Source organism: Cornus florida, unplaced genomic scaffold (assembly GCF_030987335.1).
Source record: "Cornus florida cultivar Cherokee Brave unplaced genomic scaffold, ASM3098733v1 CherokeeBrave_3.0.0_Hap2_Chr10, whole genome shotgun sequence".
NCBI lineage: Eukaryota > Viridiplantae > Streptophyta > Magnoliopsida > Cornales > Cornaceae > Cornus > Cornus florida.
The window spans coordinates 95,228,666-95,245,224 of record NW_026775580.1 but is presented as its reverse complement, the minus strand read 5'-3'; the positions used below and the strand labels follow the sequence as shown (position 1 = coordinate 95,245,224).

At 44.3% G+C, this 16,559-nt stretch overlaps 1 protein-coding gene across 1 annotated transcript in view; it reads right to left on the bottom strand.

Annotated features, from left to right (window-relative positions):
* Positions 1-16,559, bottom strand: part of LOC132276055 (uncharacterized) — a 76,994-nt gene that overhangs the window by 21,236 nt on the left and 39,199 nt on the right. The window contains exon 2 of the mRNA XM_059777305.1: positions 10,918-11,059. Within this exon, the coding sequence (XP_059633288.1) occupies positions 10,918-11,059 (142 nt within the window). The remainder of the gene's footprint in view (positions 1-10,917; positions 11,060-16,559) is intronic.

Below are 16,559 nucleotides of genomic sequence, written 5' to 3'. Positions count from 1 at the left end.
TGAGGTCCGGGCCATTCCACAAAATGAGTCATAACTTCATGAGGAAACAATATCAAGCACCCCTACATTAAACTCCCTACCCTTCTCTATCACCCCTCCATCCTTAGTATCATAATTCACTTCAGAGAAAAGATTTATCAACTCCCTCTCCCCTTTCCAAAAGGGGCAGTCCTCTTCCTTTGAACCCCCCTCCTAGACTTCCTTTTCATTTCCCCTTCTCTCCCCTCCACCGTTGCGTGTAGGATCGCCAATGCGTGGTTCCGATTACCATTAAAGGAAACACCCAACTGTTCACAAACACCCAACATGATCATTCACCCACACCTTCCGGTCAAAAACCCCATTATGCTTATCCCTCAACACCTCACCAACCCCATCCTCCATCTCCACCTCCTCCCCTACACACGACATCCAACCAAAAACATTGTCCTCCCCACCTACCATTCCATCAACTAACTACGATCAACAGACAGAGTCCTGTGTTTCATCAATTCCTTTACCAATAGAGCAGCTGCCTCATCCCTAAGGGTAAATCGAAGGTCCTTCCCAACACAAGCTACCATCCTTTCGGAAACCATAGTCAACCTAAGAACCAAAACCTTCAACCTTGCCCGTAATAGGGTCGGAAATCCAACCCAGCTCCTCCCCATCCTCCCCATTTGAAGAAGGTTGAACCGATGAAGGGAAGTCAGAAAGGAACCCATCATTCTCCAATAATTCCAAATCAGTACAACAATCCACATTAACCATCCCATCCCTTTCTGATAGCCCAAAATGATCGACACCGGTCGTCCCTATCCCTTTCTAACAGCCCAACAAACCCACATCCATTCGAATCTAAGTCAAACACCTGATCCTCCAAACCCCACCTCACCACATGTGAAAGCAATCGAGACTTCACTGAAAACCCATCACCCCATATCACTCCTCAACACCCCACAAGGAGTAGATAGGAGCAAAAAGAAAGCTCCGAAAGTGGGAATTAGGATACATACAAGGTTCGAGTTCTCTGTCCTTGCGAGCCACCCATTTCTGTTTTTGCCTCTTAGTCCATCGTTTGCCAGGGTGTTGTATCGTAATTGAATTTCTTTGGCAATCCAACTTATCCGATGAACCACAATCATCTGAAACATCACTACAACTTCCGGTATGCAATGGACCAAATATGTTCCCAGACATCAAATTTTTGCAGCACTCACCGTGACGGAATCTCTTAGTCATCAACCCATCACCACGTAAAAAGTCACTCACCTGAACCCAGCTATCTTTCTCCACCTTAGACCATTGCTTAGCCACCACATTCGTCGTCGAAGGAGCTTTTTTTTTTTTTTTTTTTTAATAAGTATAGATGAAGCTATGGATTACGCCAACTGTAGGCAATTGGACTCCTTAGCAACCAGTAGGATGGGCTGCTTCCCCTTAATAGAAACAACAAGCCCCTTATTCGGGCCCAAACCACCACCTTATCCCTTCTTCACTTACCAAATCTGGACGCAAGGTTAGAATGAGAAAGCCCAGTCGAAGATCTTAAACTAATTGAGTTGGGATTGGCCTGGTGCGAACTAGCTAAAGAGGATGACCCAACAGACTTGGGCTTGGACTTAATCTGATGAGGCTTAGCTGTATCATTTAGTCCATGACGCCCATAATGTGGCCCAAATCCAGGCCCCTCCTTAGCAGAATTCAAATGTCCCACACGCTCACATGCTGAATCACGTGCAATAGTAATTGTCTTGCACCGACAACGGGAGGCACATAAACACCAACCACGTGTAACACACCTATTCCACTCACCCCAAGGTGATAAACTCTGGGATCTTGCCTCCGAGCACAATAATGACTATTCTCTCCGTATCACTCAATTCATAAGCCTTAACATCCCAAAACCAACCACAAAGGCCACCAATGGCAACAAATAGCTTCTGACACCAAAGATGCTGAGGAAGACAATACAGAATAACTCGCCAGTGCAAGGTCTTCTTCTCAACCCATAGCACCCGACCTGACCCGACAGAACCACAAATCAATAAACAACTGTGCATCGTCCCCGACTTTCTTACCCCTGTTCAAAACCTTCTGAGCTTCCAAAACCAATGCGAATCTGAACAAAAACAGCCCATCAGCCATAGCAGAAACCCTAACCCCACACGAGATTTGCCATGTCTTCGAAACCCAACGCTCAATATCATTCATAGATCTCACTTCTCTGTCACATCGCCCAACAAGACAAGACTTGAGCATGGATTCACGACTGTCAGTGTTGTGGTTATCCACCCAAAGAACAAGCCCTTTTTATGTAAAATCAAATTCCACATCCCCTTTTAGATCCAATCAAGTAAGCCTTGCAACCTGTTAAGGGAGCGGAAACGCGCGAAACACAATGAAAGATCGAATGAAAGCCAACAAAGCAATCACACAAAAACACAAGATATACATAGTTAAGCCAAAATCGGTCTACGTCCATGGATGAGAAGATATTCCACTATGATTCGTAGAGATATTACAACAATAGAGTACCAACACTACCACTCCACGAGTCTATTTCCTCGCTACCAACATCACCGGTGTTTTTCCTACTCTACCCCCACATACTACTTCTACTCATCAATTCCCGCATGAGACTACATATCTCTTAATCTCATAAGTCTCAACCCAAAGCCTATGTATCTATTTATAGAGTTCCACACCCAATTCCTTGTTGGACAAGGATTAAAATTTCTTAGAGGCCAAGACATGCCAAACAAGAAATTACCAAGCAGAACACAACTCTAAAATAGAAACAAAATTAGAATAGGAATTTGAGACACAATTCCTACAATCTCCACCTTGGCTCAAATTCCATCCAGCCAAACATCGCTTCCACGGCATTGATCAGGATAATTCTTTTGCAGCTTCAATCTTGACAATACTCCTGCAAAACTCCGATTGTACACATTGTATGTTACTCGATCAATCAAACGTCCAAGGCTCTTCCTTGACTACTCGAGCTCCATGACATGTAACCAAGCCGATTGACTCCACCTACAACTGAAGCCCATTGTAACACATGTTGAGACTTCTTGTATTTTCTGGATCTCCTTCACCTTTGGCTCTGATACCAATTTGTTGGGGCAACAGAAGCATGCGAAACACAAAAAAAGATCGAATGAAAGCCAACAAAGCAATCACACATAAACACAAGATATACATGGTTACGCCAAAATCGGCCAACATCCATGGATAAGAAGAGATTCCACTATGATTCGTGGAGTTAGGGTGAATTCTTTGCCGGACGGACTTCTGTTGTTCCGGTTCCCGTCGGTGTTGGAGGCCCATAAGGTGCTGGATTGGGGCAAGAAATCTTGGGGTGAGGCTCAACTCCTTATTGATCCCTGGTACTTTAGGGTTGGGTGTTCTGGTTTGAGATTGAAGCACAATTTCCGGCGAGTCATTCTGTATGGTCTGCCGCTGCACCTTTGGTGTCAGAAGCTCTTCGTTGCCATTGGTGACGCATGTGGCGGGTTTAGAGATGTGGAGGCCTTCGAAATGAGTGATACGGAAAGAATTGTGATCACTGTGGCTGGGGGTGGTGTGATTCCGGCGAGTGTAGTTGTGGAGGATGGAAGATGGGCGTTCAGAATTTCGCTTTCTGAAGAGATCGATCCGACAATGGTCCCGCTGACTGGGACACGTTCCGAAGAAGGTGATTCGGGATCACCGGAGGCGTTGGCTTGCATCTCTCGTTCGGTTTACAGTCATGGAGGTAGGGATGGATCTAAGCCGGATTTCCAATAGATGGAGGTGCAGAGTAACCGGATCCAAGGTCAGGGACGTGTGAACAGCCACGCGCCTAAGGCAAGTGGAAATGGGAAGGCTTCGTCTGGGACACGTGGTTGGAGGAGAAAGGATAACCGTTTTGAGTGGATGACAGCTACCCTCCCTCGTGCCGAGTCACGTGCTTCTCTTGATTTTTTAAATTCAACTTCTTTTGGGTCGGATGGTGTTGGGCCTAGATTTCGTGGGGACTCATGCAGCGGGTTCAAAAGCCACTGGGAAGGATTCTAATGCGTGGGGTGGGCCTAGGTCATCCATTGGGCCGAGGTGGTTCATCAAGTCCGTTAAACCGGATGGACGATCTAAGCAATCTGGGCATCTCTTTTCCTCTGGACCGGTTCAGGTGAAGACAAGAGTGGATAAAGGAAGGTTGGTTAAATGGGGCCCAAACAACCATCTCTCAATTTCCTTCCACAGTGGGCAGCCCATCACATCCTTAGAAGCAGGTCAAAGCCATGGCATTCCAGAACTTGACTTGGTTACGTCACAGAGAGTTTCGACCTCACGTGTTTGGTCGAGGAAGGAGAAGGCGAATTGGGTGAAGGTGAGTTCGAAGGTGTCAAAAGGGGCTGGGGCTAGCTCAAAGAACTTCCGGCATGGGTCGTGCTGTCAGAATCGACTCTTGGGTAACAGATTTGAAATTCTTCAATCTGGTTTTTTGGGAGATGACGAGAAAGGCGAATGTGTCTCTATTAAGAAGGATGTTACATCTCGGAGTTTGCCGATAATTCCCAGTAAGAAATGGACTAGGAAGGACAAACAGAAATGGGTGGCCCATAAGGTGTCTCATTCGTGCCCAGGTATGTCGAGTTCCTTTCATGCTCGGAAACCTGCATCTTCTTCTATTTCTGCTTCTACTCCCTCTTGCGAGTTGAATAGTAAAGGGGGTAAGATTGTTGCTGGGAGGCATCATTTGCTTTCACCTGTTGTTGAGGCTGACTTGGTGGAAGGGATGATCTCTATGGTTGGCTCAGAGTTTGGGACTGTTGGGCCGTCAGAAAGGGATGGGACGGTTTGCTTGTCTGGTGACAGGGAGGTGGATAGACACTCTGTAGGGATCGCCGAGACTTGTTCGGAATTTTCCTCAGCCTCTAGGTTTGATTCTTCAGGGGAGGAGATGGGTAGGGCGGCTAAGCTTCGTTTGGGTGGATTGGAAGGGGTGTGTTCTTCTTTTAAGGGTGATACAGTGGCTTGTCTGAAGGATCGTGTGCCTGATGTGGTGACTGTTTGTGTGGGTCAAGATATCCGCATCTCCCTCAGCGAGGAATCAGCTTCTCTTTTGGTGAAGGAGCTGCAGAAGCACAGATTCTCGATCGATGACCATTCTGTTGACTGTAACTCGGTCCCGGTCACACAGAGTGATGTGTTGGATTTTAGAGAGGACTGGTTATCATCTGTTGATGAAGCTGTGGAGGCCAAGGGAGGTATGGCTGATGGGAGCAGAATGTATCAGGGAAGTTCTCTGGATATGATTTTGTGGGAAGAGGAGGGTTTTGCTAATTTGGGGGTGGTGGACCCTTTGGCTGTAGTTCATCCAGAGGAGATGGGCAGCAAGGTGTGTAGGCAGGAAGGTGAGGACACTAGATTGGATTGGGTTAAGGCTAACATTGGGGCTACTTGTGATCTACTGGGGGTCTCATGCAAAGGAAAGCGTGATCAAGCCTTAGCAATCCTTCAGGCCACGGCAGAGGGGAGAGAAGGGGAGATGATTCAATTTTCCAGGAGGAGGAGTAGGAAGAAGAAAAACCTGACTCCGGGAAAAGGGGAAAGGGAGCTTAGAAATTTGTGCTATGATGTGAATTATGATAGGGTGAGTGGGGGGGAGAAGGAGAGGGGTAATGCTAAGGGAGGAGGGAGGGGTAGGGGGGTGAAGGGGATGATTGTTTCCTCATGAAGTTTCGAATTTTATCTTGGAATGTCCGCGGTCTGAACGATCCGGGCAAGCGCAGGGTGGTGAAGATGGCAGTGAGGAAATGGGGGGTGCACTTGGTGTGTCTTCAAGAAACAAAGATTGATTCTTTGTCTGATCGGGTGGTGAAAAGTCTGTGGGGCAACCGCTTTGTTGAATGGGAGGCGTTGGATGCTGTTGGGACTTCAGGAGGTGTTCTTATTATGTGGGATAGGAGATTGATGACTAAAGTCGATGTTTGCAGAGGGAGATTTTCTTTATCTTGTGCTTTTGTACTGGAGGATGGCTTCACTTGGGGTTTTTCTAGGGTGTATGGGCCGGTTGATGATGTTGAGAGGGATGGTTCGTGGGAGGAGTTGAGTGGGGTGAAGGGGAGGTGGTCTCTTCCTTGGTGTATGGCAGGAGACTTTAATATGGTTAGATCTCCGACGGAAAGGTCTACAGTTGGCCCGTGACCCAGGCTATGATGCACTTTTCTGATTTTATTAATGGCCACCAGCTTATTGATCTCCCTCTTGAGGGAGCTTCCTTTACTTGGTCCAGTGGAAGGGAAGTTCCAACTTTCTCTCGCATTGATAGATTTTTTATTTCAGGTGAATGGGAGGAGAAATTCCCGGATGTTGTTCAGGCAGTTTTGGCTAGGGTGACGTCGGATCACATTCCCTTGGTTTTGGACTGTGGAGGTTTGAGATCTCGTAGTACTCCTTTCAGATTTGAGAACATGTGGCTTCGTGCGGATAACTTCCAGGAATTTGTCCATTCTTGGTGGGAGGAGAATCTGGTGGTGGGTACATCGAGCCATATTCTTGCCGGAAAGCTTCGAATCTTGAAAACAAATCTTAAAAGGTGGAATAAGGAGGTGTTTGGGAGCATGGTGTGGAGGAAGAATAGGGCTTTAGCTGATATTGCGGAGATTGATCGATTGGAAGGGGAGGGTGCTATTTCGGAATCTCAACGCAGTAGAAGAGCAACTTGCCAAGCAGAATGTGTGGAGATTGCTCTTTTGGAGGAAATCTCGTGGCGTCAGAAATCTCGGGCATTATGGCTCAAAGAGGGGGATCGTAATACGAAGTTTTTTCACAGAACTGCTAATGCTAATAGGAGGAGTAATCATATTGGGCGGATGTGTGTGGATGGTGCAGTTTTGTCTTCGGAGGAGGAGGTGCGAAGTGCTATTGTCTCTTTCTATCAAGGACTTTATTCTGAGCCTCTTCGTTGGAGACCTCGTCTAGATGGTCTTCACTTCGATTCTATTTCTGCCTTGGAGAGAGATGGGCTGGAAAATCCTTTTTCGGAGGAGGAAGTGCTGAAGGCTTTAAAGAGTTGCAATGGTGATAAGGCTCCAGGTCCTGATGGTTTCACGATGAGATTTTTGCTAGAAAGCTGGGAGGTGGTCCGATACGAGATTATGGGCACTTTTCATGAGTTCCATTCCACGGGGCGATTTGAGAAATCGCTTAACGCATCTTTTATTGCCCTTATTCCTAAAAAGGGTGATGCTTCTAATATCAAGGATTTTAGACCCATTAGTCTGATCGGGTGCATTTACAAGATCATTGCAAAAGTCCTTGCCTTTAGATTGAGGGAGATCCTGGATGGAGTTATCTCTGAGTCTCAGAATGCTTTCGTTGGGGGTAGACAGATTCTGGATTCCGCTCTTATTGCTAGCGAATGTGTGGATTCTAGACTTTGTAGTGGGACTCCTGGTGTTCTGTGCAAGCTGGATATTGAGAAAGCCTATGATCATGTTTGCTGGAATTTCCTGTTCTATCTGTTGGAGAGGATGGGTTTTGGTGAGAGATGGAGGAAGTGGATTGTTTCTTGTGTTTCCACTGTTAGGTTTTCGGTGTTGGTGAATGGCTCTCCTTCGGGGTTCTTTGGCAGTTCTCGTGGGTTGAGACAGGGGGATCCTCTCTCCCCTTTTCTTTTTATTATTGTTATGGAGGCCCTTAGCAGGCTGATGAGAAGGGCGGTGGATTTGGGTTTTCTTAGGGGTTTCAAGATTAGCCCTGAATCAGTTCAGCAGTTGGAGATCTCTCATTTACTTTTTGCAGATGACACTATTGTTTTTTGTGAGGCTGATATTTCCCAGTTGAGGTATCTGAGATGTGTCTTGGTTTGTTTCCAGGCTGTTTCTGGTTTGAAAGTTAACGTGGGAAAGAGTGTGATTGTTCCTGTGGGGGACGTTCAGGAGGTGGACACTCTGGCTGCTGTTCTAGGATGTGGGACGCAACGCTTTCCCATCTCGTACTTGGGTTTACCGCTGGGGGACTCGGCTAGGAGGGTGGGAAGTTGGAACCCGGTGATTGAGCGGGTCGAGAGAAGATTAGCGGGTTGGAAAAAACAATATCTGTCAAAGGGCGGTAAAGTTACGTTAGTGAAGAGCACTTTGTCAAGCCTTCCAACGTACTTTCTTTCACTTTTTCGTATTCCAGCCTCTATTGTTGGAAGACTAGAAATGTTCCAACGTAATTTCCTTTGGGGGGGTCGCGGAGAAGAGTTCAAGTATCATCTTGTCAAATGGGAACAGGTTTGCAGGCCTATTCGGTTGGGAGGGCTTGGAATTAGGAGATTGGCCCTTTTCAATTGTGCTCTTCTTGGTAAGTGGCTTTGGAGATTTGGTAAGGAAAGACATAGATTATGGAGAAGGGTTATCTCATGTCGCTTTGGGGAGGAGGGAGGAGGGTGGTCAGTTAGACCAATCAGGTCTGTTAGCGGAGTGGGGGTGTGGAGGGCCATTGGTAAGGGGTGGATCCATGGTGTGATGATTCAGAGTTCGGGATGGAAGAACTGTCCGGTTTTGGGAGGATCCATGGTGTGATGATAGGCCTTTGGCCCTATTGTTTCCAAGGCTTTTTAGGATTGCTGTTGACAAACATGCAATGGTTGCTGACTACTATCGCCTTGATAGTGGAAGGTTGTCTTGGGATGTGCGTTTCCGGCGAGCTTTTCAGGATTGGGAGCTGGATGATGTCACTGGGTTTTTGGCTCTTCTTTACGGACAGGAGGTGGAGGGGTCTGGGGCAGATTCCTTGATTTGGGTGCCTTCTTCTCAGGGGATGTTCCAGGTCCGGTCCTTTTTTGTGTGCTTTTCTGGTTTTCATGGTACCTCATTCCCATGGAAGACGGTGTGGAGGTCTAAGGCGCCTCTTAGGGTGGCCTTTTTTGTGTGGACTGCAGCTTGGAGTAAGATTTTGACTTTGGACAACTTGAGGAAGAGAAGGCATATCATTGTTAATAGGTGTTGTCTTTGCAAGATTAATGGGTAGTCGGTGGATCATCTTTTGTTGCACTGTCCTATGGCTCATGATTGTTGGAGTTTGATGTTTCGCCTGTTTGGTATTCATTGGGTCATGCCTCGGACATCTTGGGAGTTGTTAGATATGTGGAGGGGCCAATGGGTGGGGGCTCAGGTCAGAGTTTTTTGGAGGGTGATCCCTTTTTGTATTTGGTGGAGCCTTTGGAGAGAGCGTAATGGAAGATCTTTTGAGGGAAAGGAATCCTCCATTGGGGTGTTAAAATTTTCTATCATTTGTAATTTGTTTTGTTGGGGTCAGGGGAGAGACTACTCCTCTCTTGAGGAGATTGTTGATTTTATGAGCTCTTTGAATTAATAGGCTCCGTTTTGTCTTTGTATAGTTTGGGTCGCGTTCCCCTTTTTGAACGCTTTTAATACAATTTACTTATCAAAAAAAAAAAACACTACCACTCCACGAGTCTATTGCCTCGCTACTAGCATCACCGGTGTTTTTCCTACACTACCCCCACATACTACCTCTACCTATTAACTCCTTCATGAGACTACATCTCTCTCAATCTCATAAGTCTTACCCCAAAGCCTATGTATCTATTTATAGAGTTCCAAACCCAATTCCTTGTTGGACAAAGATTACAATTCTCAGAGGCCAAGACTTGCTAAACAAGAAATTACCAAGCAGAATACAACTCTAAAATAGAAACATAATTAGAATAGAAATTTGAGACACAATTTCCAACAGAACCTTAAGAAACGACAATCCCTAACCATCCAGAGAACTCATTGACAAACACGAGTGAAAAGAGAAGAAAGTCAAAGAAACGATAACAGAGGATTTCACCGGAATGTATGCTTCCGGTGACTGGACGGAGAAGTAGACTCAGACCGCATCTCTATTACTAAGCTCTTTCCAATCGCATGTTGATAATTCCACTTCTTCCATCACTATTTGGTTGTCTAGAGAATGGCAAAGTAGCACTTCTTGCTGGTGGAGGAGCTCGCCAGTGGAGGAGATCGACAGATCTGTAGGAGTAGCTCGCTGGTAGAGAGAGAGAGGATGGCCTTAGGGCTTGTGAAAAAGATTGTCTCAATTTAGTGCTCTTATCAAGACCATGACTTCAGTTATGCTCTCAATCCAGGTTTGGTCGTAAATAATTAAGAACCAAGTAAAAATGATTTTTATTGAAAAAAATAAGTAATATGATGCAGCAACTATAAATTGAACATACCAAATCTTCGAACAAATGGTATCTCTTACGAAAAGCACAGCAAACCCAAGCAACAATCATGAAACACAACAAAAATAAACATGCCACACACAAATGACACAATGTCCGATATTGAAGAACAAGACCAAAGCCTTTCACGAGCGTTTTACGCTTTACGTGGTTCGATAAAGCCTACGTCCACGGTGAAGATCCGGTGAAAGAGTTCACTATGCAAAAATCAGGAGATAACAACTTTCACCCTTTAACACTAGCTCTTGCTCTCTTTTCAGCGATTTTCAGTCTCTCAATAATCTCACTCCAAACCCTAAACGCCCTTATATATCAGGCTACAAGACAATACTAAATAAGGTCCGCAACCAGCACGCAGAAAATGGGTCAAAAAAATTTCGAGCCACAACATCACAAAATCTATGTTTTATGTATTCATTTGAATCCCACTAGGATAACTAGACATAAAATTTACATATTTCCTGACTCCATATTTTTCTTTTTACTTTTATCTCTTTTAATATCGGGTATCAATCTATAGGATGCTCCCACCCAAATTCAAATTGGATTTTTTTTCAAATGACATAATACAAACAATGTGCATCACGCTTGAAGCTCATACGCTATAACAAGAGTTTTTGGTTCACATGATTTTTACTAAGATTATAATTCAAATAAAAAGGAATTAAAAATGAGGACACATGCATCATAATCACACTTACCTGGGCCCTCACCGTTAATTGCATCACCAGCCTTGTTGGTAGAAAAGGCATTACTCTCAACATTGGTCGCAACACTAATTGCATCAATACGACTTGTAAACCATCGTCGGCTGTCACAAGTGTTCCTCATCATCATTTGCAGCTAACAATACAAAAATTCAGTCAACCAAATATGATATGACAGGTGATAATAAAATTTTCAGTAAAGTTTGAACTCCTACAAAACATCAAATTCAAGCTCAAACCAAATTTAAAGGTAAACCAAAAGTTTTCGACAACATGAAAACAAAATATAAATGTTACATATGTTATAAGAAGAACGTAGAAAAGGGAAATTTTATTCAAGTCAGATAATCACATTGATTAAGTCAAGATCATAATCTCTTTTTCTTTTTTTTTAACTTTTTTAATGAGTTTGGAATCATGGTCATTATCCTTCCCTTTATCCCATATTCACGGAATCGCATATCTATTCTCTTATTTCATTCTTTACCATTGAAATCAATCTCTCCCATTATATTTATTTTTCAACCAAGTCTAATTATTCTATCCCATATCGGTTAGCCTATTTTTTCTCATTTCTCTTGAAACTAATCTTCTATTTCTTAACGGTCCACAGTCTAAATAATACATGTCTAGACCACCTAAGTGAGCCTTCCTTTCATTTTATTAGCAACAAGTGTCACTCTTGATTTATATCACATGTTAATTAATAACCATATTACTTCTAATTACTCATGTCATCTCATCTACCTAATATTTCAGCTACACAAATGCGTTGCATACTTCTCATCATTCTTAATTTAGCTACACAAATGTGTTTCATACTTCTCTTTTATTACCTGACAAGCATGAGTTGGCAACGTCATCTTAATATATAATTAGACTCCAGTCAATCTGATTATACATCCGCTGGCATCACTTGTAGTAATTAGGGGTGCACAAAAAATCAGTGGAACCGGTGAATATATCCAAACCGAACCAGACCATATGTTCAATCTAGTGTGTTACGGATTCCAAAAACAAACTGCTAACTCACAATTTGTTTCTGGTTTGGGGTCCATTACAACTGAACCGCTAATTGAATATATAAATATATATATATATATATATATGATCTACATGAATGGGCAGGCATGAACAGTGCATGAAAAGTACTTGGGAACAGTGTTTTCTATTTTCCGTTTTAGGAAAGTTTTCATAGTTTTAATTTCCTGATGGTGTGAATCAGACACGACAAAGGGCTGGAAATCAACGTGGTCATCTTCAACGTGCTAAAAATCAGCGCTAGTTTCAGCAAGAGGATTGGTCTATTCAAGCGATGACGAGATTGAAGTTATCATTTTAGCACATGGAGATCATGGGGTCGAAACAAATCAGCGAGATTTTCGGATGAAAATTGACCTTATGTCTTTTAATGGTCAACTTGATATCGAAGGGTTTCTAGACTGGCTTTCGGAAGTTGACAATTTTTTTTATTATATGGGTATCGCAGAGGAAAAGAAGGTTAAATTGGTCGCCTATCATCTTAAGAGTGGTGCTTCTGCATGGTGGGATCAGTTACAACATTGAAGAATCCGATTAGATCATGGTCTCGGATGAAACAACTACTCAAACAGCGATCTTTACTGGCTAATTATGAACAGATTTTATTTCAACAATACCAAAATTGTCGCCAAGAAAATCTTTCAATTCGTGATTATGCTAAAGAATTCTATCCTTTTTTTTTATTATTTTTTTTATTTTGATAAGTAAATGTTATTAAAGAAACCGCTCAAAAGGGGAGAGAATCCCAAGGACAAAACAAGGCCAAAAACGCCTCAAGCCTTCAAAGAGGTCAAAAAAAACAACCAACTCCTCAATAGATCTAAAATCTCTCCCTGAAACCCAACAAAAAAGAGTGGAAATAATAATATAGAACTTAAGCTTCGAGATAGGCTTTTCCTTTCCACCGAAATATCTCCGATTTCTCTCAAGCCAGATGCACCATCAAATACAAAGAGGCATAGCCCTCCAAGCGTCCCGAATGAGAGCCCCCACTGAAAATCCTCTTTAAGCCACAATCAACCCTCTAGAGGATCTAGGCATAACCCACGAAATCCCAAAAAACCCAATCATCAAATCCCAACAGCCCCTAGCCAATGAAGCAGAAGGTGATTAACAGTCTCCTCATCACACAAGCACAAATAGCATCTATTAACCACCACCTGATTACTCCTCAAATTATCCTGGGTTAAAATCCTACCCAAGATAGAAGTCCAAAAAAAGAAAGCCACCTTGAGGGGAGCCTGGGAACACCAAATAGACTTCCAAAAGAAAAAGCCGCCAGCGCTAAAACACCTGAAATAGGACCTCACCTCGAAGCGATCGTGAGGGTTAGGAAACCAAAGCCAACAATCAGAATCCCCAGCTATAATCGTTTGACGGTACAATAACTCAAAAAACCGGGTGACCTCCTCAATATCCCAATCCTGGAAATGGCTCATAAACTAAACATCCCAAGTCAATCTCCCGTTATCAAGATGATAATAGTCAACCACCAAGGCCTGCCTATGAGAAGCAATCCTGTAAAGCTGTGGGAAAGCGAGCGCAAGAGGAAGCTCCCCACACCAAAGATCCTCCCAAAATCTGATACTCCTACCATCCGTAATTCGAAAACGAACATGTTTGCAGAAATCATCCCACCCTTCCGAATGCCAGTCTAAACCCCCACACTCCCCTATGACCATGCACCACAAGAGAACTCCACCCTCCACTACTCTCCCCAAACTTATGCGCAATCACCCTCCTCCAGAGCCATTTCCCAAGGAGAGCCTTATTGAAAGGCAACCACCTTCTAATCCTTAAGCCACCACTCCGAATTGGACAACACACTTACTCCCGACGAACCAAGTAAAACATGAAGTCCCCCCCCCCCCCCCCCCCCCCCCCCGGCGCGGGGGCAAAAAGAAAATTGGGCTGCAATCTCTCAATCCTCTCCGCCACAAAGGAAGGAATCTGAAAGAGAGAGATGAAATAAGTGGGAGGCAAGAAAGGATACTCCTAATCAGAGTGACCCGACCCCCCTTTAGAGAGATACTGCTTCCAACCCGCCAGCCTTCTCTCAAATCTATCCACAACCGGATCCCAGCTCCCCACACACCTTGAAGGAATACCCAGGGACAACCCCAAGTAAGAAATAGAAAAGGAGCCAGTGTGGCAACCAAGAATCTAGGCAAACCTCTCAATCTCAGGGACCTCCCCAACTGGCACAAGAACACTCTTACCAACATTCACCATTAACCCAGAGACAACTTAGAACCAGACCAAAACAAATCTCAGATATCTGAACTGAGCCGCATCAGCATCACAGAGTACTAAAGTATCATCAACAAACATCAAGTGGGATATCTCTAACTGGCTGGCAACATCCCTGCCTGCCCTAAAGCCTCTCTCAAAACCCCCAACTCAACCGCCCTCTTAATCAATCTACTAAGGGCCTCCATCACAAAGAGGAACTAGAACGGAGAAATAGGATCCCTTTCTCTCAACCCCCCTCGAACTAGAGAAAAAACCGGTCGGAGCTCCATTCACAAGAACTGAAAAACGAGCACAAGAAATACAAAACAGAATCCATCTCATCCAACGCTCCCCAAATCCCATCTTATCTATCAAGTAGAAGAGGAAACTCCAGCTCACATGATTATACGCCATGTCCAGCTTACACAAAACACCCGAACTCCCACTACTCAATCTGGAGTCAACACATTCACTAGCAATAAGAACAGAATTCAAAATCTGACAACCTCCCACTAAAGCATTCTAAGAGTAAAAAATGACACCATCCAAGACCTTCCTAAACCTAGAGGCCAGGACTTTAGAAATCAACTTGCAAAGATACCCCACTAAGCTAATAGGGCAAAAATCCCTAACATCCAATGCCCCTCCCTTTTTCGGAATGAGAGTAATAAACGTGGCATTCAACCTCTTCTCAAAAGAGCCCTGAGCATGAAAAGTGTGAAAGGTGCCCATCACCTCCTCACGAACCACCCCCTAGCACTCCAAAAGAAATCTAATGGAAAAACCATCTGCACCTGGGGCTTTATCCCCGTTACAGCTCTTCAACGCAGACAAAACTTCCTCTTCAAAAAACGGCTCCTCCAAAACAGAGCTCTCCTCACCAGATAAAGAATCAAACTGAAGCCCTACAAGTAAAGGTCTCCAACCATCCGATTCTATGAACAACATCGAATAGTAGTCTGCAATACCATTGCAAATCTCCTCCTCCTTACAATACACCTCTCTATCCACTCGGATTCTCCCGATGTGATTGCCCCTACTATGAGCATTGGTTGATTCTTTTGCCTTCACGAAATCTACTCCATGATTGCAATCTCAGCAAACTCCGCCTGACACTCCACCCTCCTAAACGACAAAGAGCCCTAACCTTCCATCCGATCAATATCAGCGATCTCTAAAAAAACCCGATTCTTCCGCCAAACCAGATTACCGAAAACTTCTTTGTTCCAAACTTTAAGATCATTCTTCAACAAACGCAGCTTACTTGCGAAAAAATGACTAGGGGAGCCACTCACACTATACCCCTCCTCCCACCAGGATCGAATTCGCTCCAAAAATACCTCAGCTCGAAGCCACATATTCTTAAATCTGAAAAAGGGAACTTCTACTACAAAACCCACCACTATCCAACATCAACGGAACATGATCAGATAAAGGAACCTGTCCAGACGAGAGAGAGAAAGAGGAGAACGACCACTAGACCAAGTAAAGGGACCACCCACCAAATGCAAATCAATCAACATCGACACATCAATGAACTCCGAGAATGACTCCATGTCAAATGTCCATCTTCCCCCCGTCGACCTCTCAAAAGGAGAACAGACAACATTAAAGTCCCCTCTAATACACCAAGGCAGCTCCCATCTCCTTCGGACCACTCCTAACTCCTCCCAAAGCAAATGTCACATACTGTCTTCTGTAAGGCCATAAACACCAGAGAAAACCCAACGAAAACCGTCCTCCAACACAGAGAGAACACAGAAAACGGAGAAAAGCCTCACCTGAGAGTCCACCAAAGAAACCCAACGGTTATCCCACATGATTAGAACTTCACCCGCAAAGCCAATCGCATCCAAAGCAATCCACTCCACAAATCCCCCCCCCCCCCCCCCTCCCTCCCAAAACAAACTTCGCCCAATCAAGTCCGTCATCGATGCAATCTTAGTTTCTTGCAAACACACAACATGTCCACCCTTTTCCGGAATAAAAGCAATATACGTGGCATTCAAACTCTTCCCAAAAGAGCCCTGAACATAGAAAGCGTGAAAGGTGCCCATCACCTCCTCATGAACCACCTCCCAGCACTCCGAAAGAAATCTTATGGAAAAACCATCTGGACCTGGGGCTTTATCCGCGTTACAGCTCTTCTACGCAGACAAAACTTCTTCTTCAGAAAACAGCTCCTTCATAATAGAGCTCTCCTCACCCAATAAATAATCAAACTGAAGCCCTGCGAGCAAAGGTCTCAAACTAGCAGATTCTGTGAACAACATCGAATAGTAGTCTCCAATACCCTTGCAAATCTCCTCCCCCTTACAATACACCTCCCCATCCACTCGGATTCTCCCGATGTGATTGCCCCT